Here is a 19350-nt window from a genome sequence, read left to right on the forward strand (position 1 = left end):
GGGAAACTGAAAAGTCTTTTGAATGAGTTTACACTTTTACATACAGTCGCTTTGTTTGTTCCGCACTTACACTTTGGCTCGAGTACAATCTGAAGCAGTGAACTAGTGAGAGACATAACACTGTAATGACTGCGTAGTAGTAGTGCTGGCATTTCCTGTATTTGTGCTAGTTTAACTCACTGGTGCCTTCAGCTCTGTCTCTGTACTGCTGTAGACAGATTTTACCTTTGATATCCATTCACTAAGATTTGTCTCGTGTGTTTATAACCCCTCAAGTAAATTAAAATAATTTTCTACTGTAACTGTGCTCTGTTTTATTCAGTTATTATTTATTGTTAAATGATAAAACAGCTGCAGCTTAAACACAACACTGTACAATTATGCACAATTATCAGTTATTATCACACCGATAATTATACTTAAGTGGGGGCAAACTGCACCTAATTGTGGGCCAGAAGGTGCAAATCATTGACTGGAGCTGTTATTTGGCCAACTCTAGTGGCTGTTGTAGTTGTGACAGAAGCAGCAGTCACTGTTGTTGACATTGTATAAATAGCACAGGCTGATGTTTGCATTCACAGATGTTCAAGGGGAAAATAAACAAAGACATTTTTGAGTTACTTTAACTGAAACAACCAAACCAAATTGTCCTTTGTGCCTGGACACGTTTATTATTACAAACAAGACAACAAAGGTCTAGTGCGTGATAATGGCCTACTGAGCTGATTAGGAGGTGGAGTAGGGCCCTGCTAACCCACATCTATATTCCCAATTATAAACAGGCAGTGAAACTTCAGATTGTGGTCCCCAGACGGTGGCAGCAAGCCCTGGATCTGACACAACCACCTTCAGCCCGTTGTTTTCTCTGCTACACAATAAATATCAAGATCTTACAGACAGATTAAGGTTGAAATTTCCTAAAGATACTTCCTTCTCCCAGAGGATGAACCATTTAGGTTTTGATGCCCCTATAACCTTTTCTTTAGCGCCACACTCAGGAGAAACCTTGTAAATTTATAAATAAAGGGCTTTACAAAAGTCAAAAAGTAATTACAGGGGAATAACAATATTTTTAACAAAATAATGCAATAACAGTGCAGACAAAACAAATTCAGAAAATTCTAGTCTAAAATAATGTAACTCCATTGGAGTCTGAACTTTTAGGTGCTCAGCCTGCAGCTGAGGTGCAAACAAACATCAGTAATTTGGGTTTACAAGGTTTTCAGGCAGGAACTATAAAACATGTTTTATTACACAGCTGTAATGAAGCTGATCGTGTGCTTGCTGTTAATAAAAGCCACAGTGGCATTGAGCTGAACTCCTCTGTATGATGTTACCACCTCCCAGCTGACCCTGGAAGCTTTTACTCTTCTAATTTTAGTCTGAAGGCTCAGGGGCGTCTGGCCACTGACCTGCTCCCCTTTTTTAAGACTTATGGATTTTTACCAGCACCCTCACTTTGCCGAGAACAGTAAATCAGAGTGAAGGGGTGCAGACCAGATGGAGCCTCTGCAGCTTCAGAAGCAAAGTCCATGTAACAGAAGGACTGTGTAAGAGAAACATCTAAAAACTGAGCAGGTAGTTTGGCATCACCTGCAGCCACAAAGTGCAGCTCCTTATTTCTGGTCACCTTCTCATATAGGCAGGTTTTCATGCCTTTCAAGATGCAGTGGTCAGAAGTTTGGCTCTGAGGTGTTTGTTGTACCATTTACTTCAACAGGTACTTGAGGGATTTAATTCTGATTCATGCTCAGAATGAACACGGTAAAATAAAACTGATACCCAAGAAGAAAATCGTTCTTGTGAAATGACTAAAACATAAGAGATTTCAGATATTTTGATAGGTGATGTTAAAAAGTTAGTGGCAGTAAATAAGTCGACCTTTTACAATAATGTGCATTTACTGTAGGTATGAATGTTTTAAAATATGGTCAGATCTTCATGTAAGTTGTAATAATGGACAAAGTTGGTGTTGATCTTGTTTATATTGAACACCTCCCTCAAACATCCACAGTGTAGGTTAGAAAAAGGGTGTAAATGGCTCATGACATCAACCAAATATACCATTTATAAACGTGCGGTCCAGTCACTGAGGCTGTTACAAAGTCCTGTTAGAGAGCTGAGCTCTTCATCAGGACACAAACTGTCTAGAAATGCAGACGATTTCATTCTGTGGCTTCTCTCCCCAGAAGTGGGCATCCGGCTAAGAGGACTCCAGTCAATCTGCTACTGAATGAGCTCGGACGAAGGACGTCCTCCTTGTGCAGGGGTCCAGGCCTTAACCCTACACTGGTCCAGAACCTTGTGCAGGTCTGACCCACAGACACGGGATGAGCTGCTCTGAGGTTTCACCTGTTATTTTAATCCAAGGGCTCGCTTACTTTATCCACCAGCGCTGTGGAGGTTTAATGGGTGTGTTCAACAACAGGTCGAGATTTTACAGTAACTGTTTGTGGGAGATGATCTTAAGCACGGTGACTGTCTCTGCATGTGACTTAGATGAAGATCAGATCACATTTTAAGACCAATTAATGCAGAAAACCTAGAACATAATGTAATCTACATATAGGAATATGTAAAAACAAGTACAATTTAAATAATATATAATTAAATGCTACATGTACTTTGATAAGGTTTGTGGTTAAAGGATTAATTTTGAGTGAAAATGTCCAACAAACAATAAAAATTGGTTTGCTACTGAATTCTCACAGCATGACAATAAGATGGAAGTGACAGCAGCGCCCCCATTCTTAACCACATGTCGGTAAAAACCAAGTCTGAGAGAAGGAGCAACATTATATTTGTTAAAGGAGCTTAAACAGCAGTGCAGCTAAAATGTGACTTTTCAATTTGTTTCCTGTTCAGTTGTGTTTCTTGTGCAGAAGCATTTCCCTGATGGACATGTCAGGGGATCACCAGGAGCTTTAGGATTCATCTCCTGGGTCCATGAACACATCTCATGAAGAATCAGACCAGCGGTTCTTGAGTTGTCAGAACTTAGGTTCTGATGTTGGAAAATCTAAATCAGGCTGCTGAGAGATTTCACACTGGATTAAAGTGTTGGACTGCCTGATATCTCCCTGTTTAGACTAAACTGTAGCTGTTACCTTATGGCATTACATTTAGAGTGGTGATATGTGACCTCTCAGTCGGGGTGAATCAGAGCACAGCACAGACAAGCTTATAGTTCGCAGGCTGGGCCACTTTGTCTTTCCACATAAATACACAAATAGATGTTTATATATCTGCTGAGGGGTGAGAGGGAATGCAGAGCATCTGACCTCGTGACATCACAGCCCACTGACACAGGTTCATGTACTCCAACCCAAGAATTTAAAATAATGGATAAACGAGCTTGGAGAAATGTAGTAGACCTGTTCTGATTGCCCAGAAAGGGTCCTCCTTTAAAAACAGCCCTGCACATTTTTCTAATCAGTTAAAATAAGTTGATGACTGTCCCCAAGGTTTAGGTTGCAAATAAATGATTTCTGACATCATTCAACAGAGTGTTTAATACCCTGGGTTTACTATGTGTGTCACCTCAGTGAAATGTAGGCCAGAGCTGGCTGCTGCCCCACCCCCCTCCCTGACACATGAGCGCTATCTCCTCCTTTTAAGGTCCTGCGAGGCTCAGCATTTGGAGCGCCTTCAGGATGCAGGTTCAAAAGAGGAAAGGGTAATAATAGCTGCGTAATGCAAACCAAGCTACTCCACAATGGCCTCCTTAAGTACATTAATTCACCCCAAAAATCTGTTTACCTGCAGTGAAGTTATAAGACTTGACACAAACTTGGCACAGTTTAGATGGAAAAAGGACTCACCAGGTGAGAGCTTGCTGCTGATGTTCAAAGCGCTCCAGGTAGGTTCCCCTGGACAGAGCAGGAGACAACATCGATTCAAAGTCAGTTTGACATGTCAGACCTAAAAAGGGTGACCGTGTTACACAACAGGAAGATTACAACTCAAAGTGTGATCATCAGTCACTCCTGACTCATTGCAACCAGGACAGATGAATGCCAGCCCTGCTGGTGCTTTCATGTTGCACTGGGGACCAAAAAAAAAAACCTCTCTGAGCTCCAAACACTCTTCAGACCTCTGGCTACTAAGGTGGGGGCCCTGCATTCGACAGCCTGCCTCACTAATGCTGTTACCAGCTTCCCTGTCTGAGGATTAAAAGGTGTAATTGTGCTGTGTGTACCTGTGCGACTGCTGCTCCGGGGGCGGCCGGCCGGCTGCTGTTTGCTTGTCCCATTCTGGAGTGTCAGAGCTGCAGGCTCGTGTTGAGCCCAGACTGACCCCCCTTCCTACAAATGGAAGGAACAGACGCCATGGCAGTCCAAAAATAAACCCAGAGTCCTGTGAGCTGATCAGAGTGACAGCAGCGTCGCTGGGACTTTGCAGGCCATGGGACTGTAGGTTTCACCAGCTCAGAGCACTAAAAGTGGGGTTGGAGGACCACCTGAGGGTCCTTTGTAGATGTACTGGGGAACTGGCATGGGCCTCAACAGTATGTTCAGAAAATCGTTTCATTTCACCTCACTGTAAAAATCATCTTCACTTAGTGGTGAAATCGGGGATTTTTGTGTGGTTTCTCAGAACCTGTCCAGGTGCAGACCAGGCTGTGGAGCTGCTTCTCCTTGGTGTAAAATAAAGCCAGGATAGAAACGACACAGGGTTTGTACTGTAATTGTCAACTGTTAGAGAGCCACCTGTGGCACCTGTTATGTGAACAGTGATGTACTGTATGTCTTCCAGGACAAACTCTCTGTCAACATACGCCCATGTCCCTTTGCTGTCGGTCACGGCAGGCTTTTCACCTTCATGTGTGGCTGTTCAGCTCCGGTGTAAAACCTTGATTTCAAACCTGCTCATAGGGTGTGATGGGACTTGATGAGGTTCTGTGGTGTTCTAGGCACAAACAGGGGTTCTGGGAGGCTGAGATTAGAGTTGGGGCTGATGGTCATAGTTCCGAGGATTGTTTGGTTCTCTGCGATCTTGGGGTTGTTCTGGGGGGGTAAAGGGGACCAGGATAGTGGTTAGGGTCCTTCATGGAGTTTCAAGGATTTGAGTGAGTTATACTCGATCAGGACCTGTAGTTTGACTCATTGTTCTACCATGGTGAAAATAAAATGCGATAATAGGTTTTTGAATGGCTACAGTGGATGTGGTGTGAAAAGTTACAGGAGGGAGATGCAGTGTTGTTCAAACACGATGATAGCAGTGGACGTTCTCAGACAGTGTCACCTGGAACACCTTCATAGTGTTACACTCGGTGGATGTGAAAAGTGACAGACAGTACGTGTGTAACAAATGGACAGAGAGCCAGGAGAGGAATGAAACGCTGGGCTACCTTTTTAGCCCCACACAGACAACCGCTGTGTGCAAAGTCAGGGTCAATGTCACATCGTTGGTTTTGGAGGGTTGAACAACTCGTAACCTCCCTTATCCCATATGTTGGCCTGCTGCTTCAGAAGCACACTGGCTGCTGCACGGTCCCATCTGAGGCTGCAGCGGCGTCACTGGTGTGCTCCTAAAGGTAAAGGTGCTAAACAGCTCCACATGTGCCCGGGGTTAAAAGTTCATGAATGGGCCACATCAACAAGCCGTGATCAATAAAGACTCTTATACCTGACTTGGCATTAACAATAAGAAGAAGAAATAATGTGGAAGTGTCAGAAAACCAAACAAACATTTGCAGTTTGATGCAATTAACCTGAAATGTAATGGATATTATTTTGCCAGTGATCATATTATAGCTCGCCTAATGTAATCATACAGTTGTTTGTATCAAGTGACCAAGTCCCTTAGGGGGGTTCCATGGATTCTTCTAGACTTTCAAGGGCTCTGTACCCCCCAGAGTGTTATAACCACTTACGAGGATGCAACAGGTTTTACACAGTGTGTGATATCACAGAGAAACCAGCTTTATGAGGGGTGGTTTTGGTATCTCAGGTACATCTGAGAGGATTCCAGGAGTGTCTTCAGGCCTTGAGCTCATGTTTCCAGGAGCATTTTTAACGGTGTTTATCTGATCCTTGAAAGTAGTTGTAGAGTGACCAAAGTACTGAGGGGGTTCCTGTCAGGCCAGTCAAAATAAAGCCCAATGTCGCATCATAGATTTGACTCAAGGGGATTTACATACAAAAAATATATCTGTCCTTAGACCCTTGATCAGAAGAGAAAAATGAAATGTAATTATTGATGTGCAGGACAAGGACTAGGCTGGGGGCCCATGATGCTCTGAGCTGCTCTCCTCCTGCAGTCCTTTGGTTCTATGGGTCTTGGGGGTTTGTGTGCTCAAGGGGGAGGGAGGATTTGTCTGTGGGTTCCAAGGGTTCCTGAAGACTGATATCCTTCCTTTCCCTGTGGAGCAAAATAGCTAGTTTTTTGTTTGACACAGCGGCCACAGGGTGCAGGCCAGTTAAACTGTTAATTATCACCAACAAACTCAAACAGGAAGTTCATGGTCTTATGTTTGTCTGTCTGTGTCTCTGTATATGAGACACTACTACTGTGCATGTGGCTGAGCCAGAGTCTCTGCTCTAATTGTTGTCACTGTAGCGCCCCCTGCAGGGAATGTGAAGCTGGTTCAGGCTCCTGAGACAGTGATGCTCACAGAAGGCAGGCAGCGGCTGAGTGTCTGCAGCTGGTTTAGGCTTCGAGCTGACCTGAAGGCATTAGCACCAGATCTGATCCTGCAGAGGATTTCTATCAGTCTGATATTTAAATGCACTACAGCCCAATGCAAGCTGACTTGCAAGAAGACAAACTACACTGTCATCATGTATTCTAAAGGGCAAATGGAAAGTACAGACATATAGCATATGCTTCATGTTACCCACCTGAACGATGACGGATCACAGTGGGAGGAGCTGCCAAACACATTCAGCTTAAATGAACTTTTAAATGAGCTTCCTCTCATTTGAGCACATTTTCCATTAATGTTTTGAACCGATGAACTATACACTGACCTTTGTGTGTTATCTCCTTAACCATGTAATCGTGTTTTCTGTGAGTGTTAAGGACCTGCATTGAGTCAAAGGTGTGATTTTTGGAGATGCTGCCTTTGTCTTGGTTCAATTAAACCAGGAAGTCAGAGAAAACAACAGGATGGTTGAGTATTTACACTTTGAACAGATTTTTCAGGTGCTGCCCCACACACCACCTGCCTCTCCTCCATGACGCCCGCCTCTCCTCCGCTCTCAGATGAAGTTTACTTGCCTAATGCAGCAGCCCCAGAATAGCAACCTGGGAGCATCTTAGCTGCCCCTTTATCCAAACTTGAGCTTCCCCTCTTAGTATTTGACCCTTCCATCTCCTTATTGAGTGCCAACAGGCGGAGGCAGCCCAGGATGCGGACCCTGCCCCACCTCAGGCCTGGCCTCGCCTCCAGGCCAGCTCCCCTGGCCAATGGGGAGCCCGAGCGGATCGAGTGTCACTATAACAGAAGGACATAATCAGCGCGGTAAGTTTGCAGAACCTTACAGCCTGTCTTGGCCAGCGGGAGCTCGCTTCTGTCAGCTTTTCTGAGGTAAGGAAGAGGAGAGAGAGTGACTGAGAGTGCGAGTGGTAGAGAGATGTCATTTCCCCAAAGATCAGCCAAAGTGAGAACAGCTGAGTTCACGTGATAAAATCACTGCCACAATTAGCAGAGGCTGTGCTGGGGCCACGGCCGAGGACAGGTCGGTGATCGGACAGACGGTGGGTCCCTGAGGAAACAGGCCTCACTGTGAAGCCTGACACACTTGTGTTTGGGCTCAGTGGCAAGGAAATCTAGTTTGTTGGTGCTTGACAGCAGTGGATTCTGACACCTTGCTGAAGTGGGAAACTGGATTCCAGTGAAGCATGTAGCAAATCTTCAGCTGAGGTTAAACTTTTAGAAGCTCTGGGGTTCTTTCAGGAGATGCAGATATTTTCTTAAAGAACGTTGTTGTTGTTTGTGTGCCTGTTTGGTCTGAGTCCAGTGACCCAGCAGAGAGTCATACCTGAAGGATTTGCAGATGGCTTAAAGCCTTTGAAGCAGCTTTCCACTTGAGGAGACAGAAGATGATACTAATGAGTTATGTAACATGATGAGCGCAGCGGCGTCGTGTTCTGGTGTTACTGTGGATGTTTGACATCGGTGACATTGCTCTGAGTTTCTCTGGATTGCAGCTTTTCTCAGCTTGTAATTTGGTGTGTTTGTTGATGTCAGCTGGTGAAGCTGTAAATGTGTGTGGCTATGTGTATTTGTGCATGTTACAGTGCGCATAGCTGAGGATAAGCACCTTGAACATCCTGATCAGGATCCAGGAAGCTCCAGACTGGATGTACAGGAATCTTCTAACTGTGGAGTGGTTTTCCTGTCACTAATGTTGCATAAAGGCATCAACTCTGACAGAATGGTTTTAGTTTTGGCATTTATCAGGTTCAGAAAACAAAAAGAAGGAAGCCAGGCATTAGGGCTTTAGGCTTCACGGCTCCCTGTCAGGGTTTATTTTAATTCTGTGTGAAGTGGCCTCAGTCAGCAGGGAGCCTCGCGAAGATGATTGAAGGAACCATGTGAGAGCAGGATGGCTAGAAAAGGAAATGAAGGAAGAATTATGGCAGTGGTCCAGCTGAAGGAACCCAATCTTCAGCCCTTGGTCCACTGAAACCAGATCTGGACCTATGCAGCTGTCTATTGGAAATAGGTGGCCTCACGCTAATGAAGCTAGTGGGAAACTAATCTGAAATCTGATCGGGGCTAGGCTGCATTTTGAATAAATTCAGGTCATGTGTGTTTGTCATTGGGGGTTTAGATCAGATTCTGCTTCACTCTGGGATTTAACAGCTGAATGGTTTTAGATGTGGGAGAATTTGCTAGAAGATGTTTAGAAACATATAGCTTTGACTTTTAAAGACTTCATTCTCCTTCAGAGGGTGACCTTTAGCACGACCCCAGGAGGCTTCTTTTTTTTTTCCTCTATCCACGTCATTAATCACATCTCTGTGCAGGTGAAAACAGACGTTGGCCTAAATCTATGTTTGGCTCCTTCTCACTTATCAGCAGAGAAGCAGATTCAGGACTGAGGCTTGAATTTCAGTACAGAGTGTGATGCTAATTAAAGATGTTTGTGTCAGACAGATTTTAGGAATGTTTCAGGTTCAAGATCCTCATAACATATTTAACATGGGACTAAATAAATTTCCATAAGAGTTGGGTTTTTTTTTTTAGTAAAATATGTGAAAGCAGACAGGTGGGGTTTGGTCAGGGTGGGGTCGACAGCAGTTATTTGGAACATTTGCAACTTCAGTCAGTGCTATAAATACAGCAGGCCGTTCAGTTGCTCCTTGCGCACAGACTTGAAGCCCCCTTCTTCTTTTGTCTCCAGGTTGCAAAGTCCACTGTCACCATGTCTGACACAGATGACATGTAAGTCGATTCACCTTCTCATTCACAGACTGACAAGATGTTCTTAACTTGTCTGCAGTGTTGGGGAAGCTACTCTGAAAGCACAGCTTTATAGCTGCCAACTAAGAAGGCAGTTTCAGTAGTTAACTGCACAAATCAATCTGCAAATATGAATGTAGATGAAGTACCAGCAAGCTACTGCAAAATTCAGTAGTTAATTCCATGTATTTCACTGCTCCCCAACACTAGTGGTTTAAGCTCTGGAAAATACTAGAGTTCACCTTTTGTCAGTATTATTTTTGTCAAAAATAATGCCTTTGCCTCTAAGTTTCCCTCTGATCTTCTGTCTTGCAGCGAACATGTTGAGGGTAAGTAGCACCGTTTCCTTCTTTTAAAAACATGAATTCTACAAAAACTAGGTCTAGGTACAGTCTGGAAATCTGTGCTAAATCCCTGTTCTGAATCTTGCCTAACTGACTTTCCATCCTCTTAGAGAAAGAGAGTAGAGAGTTTGCACTGGACAAATTCGTATGTTTGCAAGTTTGGCTTGACTCCTCCAGATGTGACTTGTGCAACTCTCTCTTTTAAGTAGATCTGCTCGTGTTATTTTCTCCGCTGTGGCACGGCTGCAGGAGCCAACGCTGCCAACAGGCCAGCGTCAGATATGCTGCATGAAATTTAAAATTTCAACTTCTAAAATCTAAACGGCACAAGCCTGCCCTGGCCTGTTGGCAGCGTGTCCTGCAGCTCTGCATGTCCACCTGCACTTGTGCAGTCCTCCTGAGCTGAGCTGAAACACACAGTGAAGTTTGAGGTTCAGAGCTCCTCCTTCAAACTGCGGGCTCTGATCAGCCCAGGAGGACTGTGGTTTTTATGCTGAGCTTAGATCCCCATTGTACCCACATTTTGCATTAGTGTTCTATCAAAACTGGGTACAAATGGGATCTTTTGATCATGTTCTTCTGCTCCTTTCTTTCTCGGATGGGCGTGAAGAATACGATGGTAAGACACAGCCTGCAGATTCTAAGTTTCACGCCACCGATACTAATTTGTCAGTCACTGCTGAAGACGTGTGTTCTTACCTCCACTGTTCTTTTTGTGGCATGTTCTAATGTTATTACAAATGAATGCAAAGTCACAGGTTAAAAAGACTGTCAGGTTAGAACGGTTCTCCTTTTTTCTCTGATTTCACCTAGTTGCACTGCAGGTATTACCAAGAATCAATCAATCAATCCAATCGCTGACCTTGTCCCTCTTGTAGTTGCTTACTGGCTCACCAGCTTTAGCGCCATCTGGTGGCAGTGACCCCAAACTGCCATGCCGTGACCCTCCTCAGATCTAATGCCATGGTTTTCACCTGCTCACCCACAGCGCCTCCAAATGCTTCCCTTTAACCCTTTCACTGCCCTTCCTCCCCCCTGGTGACTCGCTGCATGTTGTGTAGTTGCAGAAGAGGTGGTAGATGTGGCCCTTGAGCCAGAACCAGAACCAGCGGTAGAACCTGCTAATGCTAACATCACAACATGACTAATGTTTGACAGCCAATATTTTTATACTGGAGCTCGTGTGTCTAAGCTAACATGTTAGCATAGGCTACAGGAAAGAGTCAGAGCTATTAGTACCTACATTTATAAATCTAAAGGTTTTTAGAAATGCAGGGTTTAATCTGGAATTTATAGATTATCACCTTCTGATAACAAATGTCTGTTGTCCAGACATAAATTTACTAGCTAATGTAACTACCCTTATAGTGCATGTAAAGGAAACAAATTACTTTCCAAATATCAAGAAATGTCAGTCTTGGTCCTCAATGAAACCTCGGCACCCTGCACATAAAGAAGGTGCTAGTTAACGATTAGCCACGTATCCTCCCAAAGTATGAAATCCTGGTGTTCACACTGATCCAAACTGCAGACGTAGGACATTTCATAAAAGATTATTAGAGGGCTTAAATTCTAAAACAAACAAATACTGGCCTCTTTGTCTCACCTTACTTTTACTACTATACCACATGTACGTTAAGTACTTGGTGTACATGGTTGCTTTTTCTTTTTGATATTTGATGGAGGTAAACAGATTAAATAAAACTATTAATTAAAATGTGTTTCAGCATTTATCTAATAAACTGTGGAAGTTTAAGCATATGTGCTGGTGTGAACGTCCTCTGAGTTGGCGTTGGTGTCGTCACAAAATTCAAATGAAAACTAGGCCAGGACAGTGGCCTGAGTGAAGCTCATTTTCTGCCAGAAACTCGAAACCTTCAGACTTTTAAACCTTTTATTGATCTCAGCTGCAATGGGCTTGTATTAAAAACAGCTCTTTATCTGAAAAAAAAAGAAATAAGTGTATAAAAAGCATTTTGTCATATTTTAGTAAAAAAAAAAAAACTTGTCACTGGCGCTTCCCCACATTTTTAAAATGATCTCAGAGCACTTTTCAAGAAGTAATGCTATGAGAATGTACGTTATTCTGATTTTATCATGCTATCCGTAGTACAGGGAATTCAGCTCACCTGTTCCTACCTGGTTTGTCATTAACCTTTGAGACTGCTATTATTGTAGAGTTCACAGCAATAAAAGTTCCTCTCGGTGTCTGAGTGAGTAGAGAAGCTGCAGTAGGTTGTCCAACCTAGTTCCTACAGTTTGCTGCCTGCTAACGCTGCTGTCTGTTCTGCTTCTGTTTTTGATGCTTGCTAAATGCAGAGGGCCTTGAAGAGGAAGGTATGTTGATTTCAAAATTCTGACCCATCTGAAATCTGTCATTCTGGTTTTGGAAGCACCACAGAGTCCAGGTCTGCCGTCTGTACTTTTCACAAAGTGTCTGTCCAAGTTTGAGCTGTCAAAGCCCAGGAGCACCAAGAAACAAAAACACTAATTGCTTATTGAGTTTCGAGATCAGTTAAGCGTGCTGATGGAGAAGAAAGGTGAATGAATAAGAGATGCTAACACGTGCTTCACTGAGCAGCAGCCCCACTGCTACACGCTTGCTGTGCCACTTATCACGTGCATGGCCTGGAGCTACCAGAGTCTGGGTTCAAGAAAAGAAGGGAACAGAGGTGTGACTCTTTTCTTTGTCGACAGTGATTTTTGGGGTCAAGCCGAAAAAAAGAAACTTAGTGTAACTAGAATTATAACTTGTAGTGATTTTATAGACAAATGAAAAAGCAACAGGCTCGAGCTTTATGAGAAAATAGATTTTGAATAACAAATGGTGGAAAGTAAGTACATGTACTCAAGTGCTGTACTTAAGAACAATTCCGAGGTATCTGTACTGAGTATTTCCACGTCCTACTCCTTCATACTGTGACTCCATGTCAGGGGCAAACCGTGTACTTTTTACTGCACTACATGTACCTGATAACTTCAGGTCCTTTCCAGAATCAGATGAATCAAACCAAACCCAGTAGAACCATCAGACTCCATTGATCCCAGTGGAAAATCCACCAGCTACCCAGCAGGATGTAAAGTACTTCACAGTATAAGTATGTAAGGTAGTTACCATCAGCTCCACCTTTACCAGCTGCAGCATTAAACTGATGGACACAGTAATTAGTCACTATGATCCAGTATCAGAGACATTACTGGGACATGGACCGTTCTGCAGGACGAGTACTGGTACTGATGGTACTTCTAGTTTATTTTGATAATACGTTTGTACTTTTATTTAAGTAACATTGTGAATGCAGGACTTTTCCTGATATGTGAAGTTTTGCATTTGTTTGCCCTTATTTACCTGTTGTTCTAACCCTTATTGGAAAACTGACGAACAAGGCTATAATTTTGATTTTGCATTTTAATCTAATCATATAGATTACATCGTTTAATCCATGTACTGAGATCATCTGCTCTGTTTCTAACACACTACTTGTCCCCTCTTCATGTCTTAACCTGCAGAGGGGAAGCCAAAGTTCAAGTAAGTTCTGACGTCAAATGGCTTTTGTAGACATGTTGACTTGATCCGTCAGGTTGAATAAAACAAACTATAGCAGCATTACATCCAGTGATGTGCCGGTAAACTCTGCCGCAGGCCCACCGTTCCAAGAATCCCTGACGGTGAGAAAGTGGACTTTGATGTGAGTATCCTCGAAGCGACAACAGGAAGGATTTCTGTTTGTCTGTAACGTTTCTCCGCGTAGCTGAGTGTCGCTTCTGTCCCTCGGCCCTGCAGGACATCCAGAAGAAACGTCAGAATAAGGATCTGGTCGAGCTGCAGTCACTGATCGATGCGCACTTCGAGTGCAGGAAGAAAGAGGAGGAGGAGCTGATCGCTCTCAAGGAGAGGATTGTGAGTTTTCAGCCAAAGCAAACACGAGAACACCTGGGGCACTGTAAAAAGACTGAGGACCTGCAGTATTAACGGGTTCTACAGACCAAACCTGCAGAACCAGCCCGCAGTCATTTGAATTGGTAAAACCTATTTAAAAATACAAACCTACAGAGGAAAAGATTTTGAAAGGACACCAGTCGTTTCATATCTTAACTGGACATTAGTTTTCCCAATGTACACAACCAGTATGTGCACTAGAAATAAGTCTAGTGGCAGATTATACGTTGCACTGCTCATTGTTACAGCTGCGCCAACGGGAAGCTCTAGTTTTATGCGCAAAAGAGAAACATGAAAAAAGCTGTAATTGAAAGATTTATTTCACTCTGCTCAAGCTTATTTTAGTTGCTTGAATGCATTTTTGTGCTCACTCTTGTTCAAAGATAAATAAATAAGTAGAACTCCACCGATTTCCATCTGAATAACCACATAAAAGCTTTTTTTTTAAATCAGCAGACTCCGTTTGGGCCCGGTCATTTCCGGCCTTAATCTTAGACACGTGGGCCTTCAGACTGGTAAAACCTGGAGTTTTATTTCTCCATATTCATACTTTAAGTGAGGGTTTCCTTGTGAGATTTATTGTACTGCAGAAAAATGCCTAAATATATTTGCATCAGAAAATGCAAGTTTGGTGTAATGAGGAAAGCACCCAGAAAATTAGCTGGAAGGAAAAACCAGAAAAGAGCGAGACGCAGACGAACTCATCGCTATAACAGCCTGTATGTCTCCTGTCGGGCTGAGTCTGGTGCCTGACGACGTGTTTGCTGTGTCCTGCAGGAGAAGCGTCGCGCCGAGAGGACCGAGCAGCAGAGGATCCGCGCCGAGAAGGACAAGGAGCGCCAGGCCAGACGTGAGGTTCGTGCTCTCATCACGTTTTACTGATTGTTTTGGCTTCTTTAACCATCAAAATATGACTTTTAAGTCCATGGATGGATTATGAGAAGATGAGGCCCTGGGCCCAGATGTTTAAGAGCCCCCAACCCCTCTTCCAATCATTTTACTCCTGCATGTGGTTTCATTGACCAGTCACATCAAACAGAGGCTCGGCTCCAGGGGCCCCTGTTTATCAGTCCAGCCTCGCTGAACCAGGATGTTTAACTTTAGTTCATGCTAGTCATGAAGTGACAACAGGGGTCACCAATAGGTATTTGTGTTTTTCAAACTTATTTTTAAAACTTCAGTTAAATATCCTATGTCCTTTTTTGCGGGAAGCTCTGATGTTGGTCAGACTCATCCAGCCACCTCCTGTTGTCACTTTCTCCCTTCAGTGACTGCATCAGCTACTGTCCCGTTGAAAGCTCCAGCCCTACCAGACAGACTGTGGGTCTGTGCATGTGCTAAACTGCTGCTAAGAACGTGCAGATTTGTAGCACAACTCTAGCCCGGACAAGGCTTAACGCTGTTCTCTGCTTAATCCCAGAGGTTCCTGTTTAGTGTCTGTATGAGATGGGAACGGTTTGTTACAGGGCATCAGTATGTGATGGGCTGGAGTGGTGGATGTGGCTCGGAGGTCTCACTCTCATGTTTGTTGTGAACCAGGAGGAGAGGCGGAGCAGGGAGGAAGCTGATGCCAAGAAGAAGGCAGACGAAGAGGCCAAGAAGAAGTCAGCTCTGGCCAGCATGGGCGCCACCTACAGCAGCCACCTGCAGAGAGTCCGTACTAACACTGACAGAAATCCTCCTACAACGGTACAAGCAGCTTGTTTTCTGGATTGTTGACTGTATGTATCTGCACTGGACAGGCTGACCAGAAGAGAGGAGGAAAGAAAGAGACTGAGAGAGAGAAGAAGAAGAAGATCCTGGCCGCCAGACGCAAGCCACTCAGCATCGACCACCTGAACGAAGACAAGCTGAGGTACGACCCGACGCCAAGGCTTGAACGTTTCTCACAAGTCGCATCTTGTATTGTCAGGGTCATGGGGAATGTAACCAAGTACATTTACTCTGTTGTACTTCTACTCCACTACAGTTCAGAGGGAAATGCTGTAGTTTTTACTCCAGTACAAATATTTGACAGTTTTTTAAATAAAGCATGTGAGCTTGTAAAATATGTTGCTCATACTATAGAGACCACTACTCACCATTATGTAAAAGGAGAGCTGGAATAGTTAGTGGACTGATCAATTTATTGATAAGTAGTTCCAAAGTCAGTTCAGGTACAGGAGCAGAACTCTTTGTCAGTTGAACCGACTCTTTCTCCCGTGTGCGTGTGTGTGCTGGTGTTTCCTGCAGGGACAAGATCAACGAATTCCACGACTGGATGCGCCAGCTGGAGTCTGAGAAGTTCGACCACATGGAGAGACTGAAGAAGCAGAAGTACGAGGTGAGACTCCGCTGCTGCATTTGAGCTCCTCAGCCACGGAGTCGGGTGTTGTACACATTTTATACACGTTGCCGTTTTTAGAGAAGTGGAAGGTGTGAAAAACATCCAGATTTTAGCATGAGAAAGCCTGGGACCTAAAGCCAGGATTGTGTATTAACCAATTTTTTGCAGGTTGTGTCTGAATATAAGACAAGTTCCCAGAGTTTATGGAGATCTGACAAATGATTTATGTCTGAAAAATCATAAGTGAAGTAGAGTCAGATCCAGAGTTTGACCTCTGTGCAACAGTTCAGATGTTAATCCACAGCTCTGTCTGTGGTTCCTACCTTGTCCTTCTGTTTCTTTTTAATGTCTTTAACCTTATGGTGTTTTGTCTTAATGATATTAAACTGACTGTCATAGCGAATAGTGGCAAATGTCAGGGGCAAGCACCACAAACCAAAAGGTCTACCAAACAAACCAGCTGCATTGTTTTTGATGACGCTGATGTCTTGAGGTGAGCGTCAGCTGAACGCCCCGTCACCTCCATGTGCTCTTTGATTCCCCCCAGATCACCACCCTGCGTAAGAGAGTGGAGGAGCTCAGTAAATTGTAAGTAGAGCCGAGCAGGCGTCAGGCTCGTTGCATGGTGTCGTGGTGGCATGTTAGCATGAAGGAAGGCACCAGTGGTTGGACCATCAATATGTTGTGGGGGCCTTATGAGTTACAAAAAAATCATTGTTTTTCTTCTTAATTAATGATTTGCTGTTGTAGATTAACCTGTGAAAGTTTAAATTTGACAAATCAAATCACAGCAAGAAGGTTCCAGGTTCGAGCCCGGTTTGACCCGAGGCCTTTCTGTGTGGAGTCTGCATGTTCTCTCCATGTGCTCCGGCTTCCTCCCACAGTCCAGATTCATGCAGCTTAGGTTGACTGGTGACTCTACATTATCCCTAAGCCCGTGTGTGGTGGGTTGTCTACAAGCACTGTGACAGACTGGTGACCTGTCCAGGGTGGACCTCACCTCTCTCCCGGTGTCAGCTGGGACTGGCTCCAGCCTCCAGACTGTGTTCAGGAATAAGTGGTGTAGATAACAGATGGTGTAAAGAAATGTGCAATACAGGACCAGACTTTCAGACTTTTACACCATAAGACATATTGAAAATATTCTTAATGCAAGTTGAAATAAATATGTTCATGACGATTAACATCTCTATATTTTTACCTTTATCAGTAGTGGTTTCAGCTGTGGTATGACAGTGGAAGAGTGGGCTATGCAAGGGAAGTTCACATAACACATCTGTTTGCCCTGTGCCCCAGTAGAGTTTTATATCTAGCAGTGTCCCCAGTGAGGAGTCTTCCCTGGATGAGTCCTTTTCAACATTTAACAACCAAAATGTAGCTATAACCCAGAATGCTGCATCCTTTCATACTGACCCTGTCATTTCACTGTGTGACGTCCATCGCAGCAGTGACTGTAAAGGGATTCACATGAATCACTGCTTGTTCAGTCTGTGCAGGTCAGCGTGGCGTAATGTTACAGGAAATGATGTGCTTCTGCATGTAAATCCTTCTTGAAACTTAACGTATGGATAACACACGTCATTTTAGCCTAGAGGTTGTTTTTTATATTGTTTTCTCCACAAGAAACATGCTGTTCCATTTAATAAAGACTTTCCTATTTGATTGCTGCAGGGTAATGCCAGTCATTTGAAATGGTCCTTAGCTACATGAGCTATCCCAAAGTCTGATGAAAGCACACACCCAGAGACTTTTTAAACCCTCACACTAAATGGTGTTTATCTCTGGAGTTCTTGCCTCTGACATCTTTAAAAACCTACATCTTCCCCAGGGATCTTGGGCGACATGCTAATGCAAAGAGCAAGATATCTCCTACAGTTTAAATGTTGTCAGATCCAGACTGGCTGTACAGTCCTTGTTATTTCTATACGGCCTTCACTGGGGGGAGAACACCTCTGGTGCTTGACTACTGCCGAGGAGCCTTTGAGCAAAGGCACCACTGCAGCCCATTGCCTGGCTAGAAAGATGAGTTTGTGTGAGGATCCATCAGCTGCATCTTGTGGGAACAAAGGTTTTAAATGGTTTAAAATAATAACAACCCAGTTTTGTGACATTTCCCATTTTTCGTATTGCAGCAGCAAGAAGGGCGCCGCCCGCCGCAGAAAGTAGGGCGGCTCTTCCCGCCACTGCTCTGAAACCAAACTGCAATGAAGTTGGACATACGCCTGATGAAGCAACGCGCACAACGGCAAAGGCCATAGCTCAGACGAAGCGAGTGACGCTGAGGTTTACCCTGTGGTTCCCAACCCCTGACACATGCAACCCGGAGCCTTTAGCTGGAGTTCAGTAGGAAGAGAAGCTACAATCCTGTTCGCCATCAGGCTTCCTCCCCTTGACTGTTTGGTTCTCGGCTTTTTTGTAAATAAAGTGACTCTTCAAGCCTTGTCTGTAGATCTGTTGTTATTCAGAAATCAATAAAGCTCAATATTTTTAGCTGTGTAATTTTACAGTCATTTGTTCACCACTGTCTACAAACTGCAGAGCTGAATCTAACTTTGTCATCCATCTGCAGGACACCAGGCTCTGCGTTTTCACCACAATCTAAGAGGAGCACAGCATCTAAAAGACTCTGGAGTGTGGTACAACTTCACTGGACATACCACACTCTTCAGAGCTTTTAGAAGATGTCTGGTTTTTATGTTACTGAAACGTTAAACCAGTCATTTAGTTAGGTTCTAAACAGATTTCACTTTATTTTCAGTTTTAGCAAGTTGTCCAGAGACATTTACTGACAAAATACAAACCAGATAATAGTGTAACAAGTTGTCTCACCACCGTTCTCCAGAGACGTTCTCCCCACCCTTCAGGCATTTTGACTCAGATGGTCCACAAGGCCCTGAATGAGACAAAACAATGTTGGACATGAAAATAACTAAAAACAAATGCAAACAGATTTGAAAAGAAAAAACTAAAACTAAATAGGTCATAAAAACACACACACACATAAACCGACCACAAAACAACAGTAAATCAATACTGTGATTACAAATTAAGCAAGAAGATCCAAAACCACCACACAGGGACTGGGACCATCAATTTCATGTCCTCAGAGATGTCAGGGTTGTGTGTTTGTGTGTGTGTGTTTTGTGTGTTAGCATTTTAGCATCTGTGCTCTGGGGCCACGTGCGTCGTGGTCCGTCCATGATAGAGATTCACAGCTCTGGATCTCAGCGGATCCCCAGAATACAGACCATATGGAGTTAAACAGCACCGAACTGGTCATAATGGAATGACTGGGTTCTGCAGAGGAGGATGGGAGGGAGGGGGAGCA

General features: G+C 43.9%; 1 protein-coding gene across 7 annotated transcripts in view; it reads left to right on the forward strand.

Annotated features, from left to right (window-relative positions):
- LOC109956450 (troponin T, fast skeletal muscle isoforms-like) overlaps window positions 1-18463 on the forward strand; it is a 209479-nt gene extending 191016 nt beyond the window's left edge. The window contains exons 1-13 of one of the 7 annotated variants that reach the window (XM_020593582.1): window positions 7487-7531; window positions 9354-9394; window positions 9728-9741; window positions 10367-10375; window positions 13267-13285; window positions 13400-13445; window positions 13541-13657; window positions 14474-14551; window positions 15236-15349; window positions 15439-15551; window positions 15929-16019; window positions 16570-16610; window positions 18155-18463. In XM_020593582.1, the coding sequence (XP_020449238.1) occupies window positions 9375-9394; window positions 9728-9741; window positions 10367-10375; window positions 13267-13285; window positions 13400-13445; window positions 13541-13657; window positions 14474-14551; window positions 15236-15349; window positions 15439-15551; window positions 15929-16019; window positions 16570-16610; window positions 18155-18188 (696 nt within the window). In that variant the 5' untranslated portion in view covers window positions 7487-7531; window positions 9354-9374 and the 3' untranslated portion in view covers window positions 18189-18463. Of the gene's footprint in view, window positions 1-7486; window positions 7532-7648; window positions 7702-9353; window positions 9395-9727; window positions 9742-10366; window positions 10376-12075; window positions 12094-12364; window positions 12429-13266; window positions 13286-13399; window positions 13446-13540; window positions 13658-14473; window positions 14552-15235; window positions 15350-15438; window positions 15552-15928; window positions 16020-16569; window positions 16611-18154 lie in introns of those variants that run through there. The other 6 variants (XM_020593580.1, XM_020593585.1, XM_020593583.1 and 3 more) reach the window with 6 other exon arrangements.
- Window positions 18464-19350: the final 887 nt, after the last annotated feature.

This window comes from Monopterus albus, unplaced genomic scaffold (assembly GCF_001952655.1).
Source record: "Monopterus albus unplaced genomic scaffold, M_albus_1.0 scaffold19.1, whole genome shotgun sequence".
Taxonomy (NCBI): Eukaryota; Metazoa; Chordata; class Actinopteri; order Synbranchiformes; family Synbranchidae; genus Monopterus; species Monopterus albus.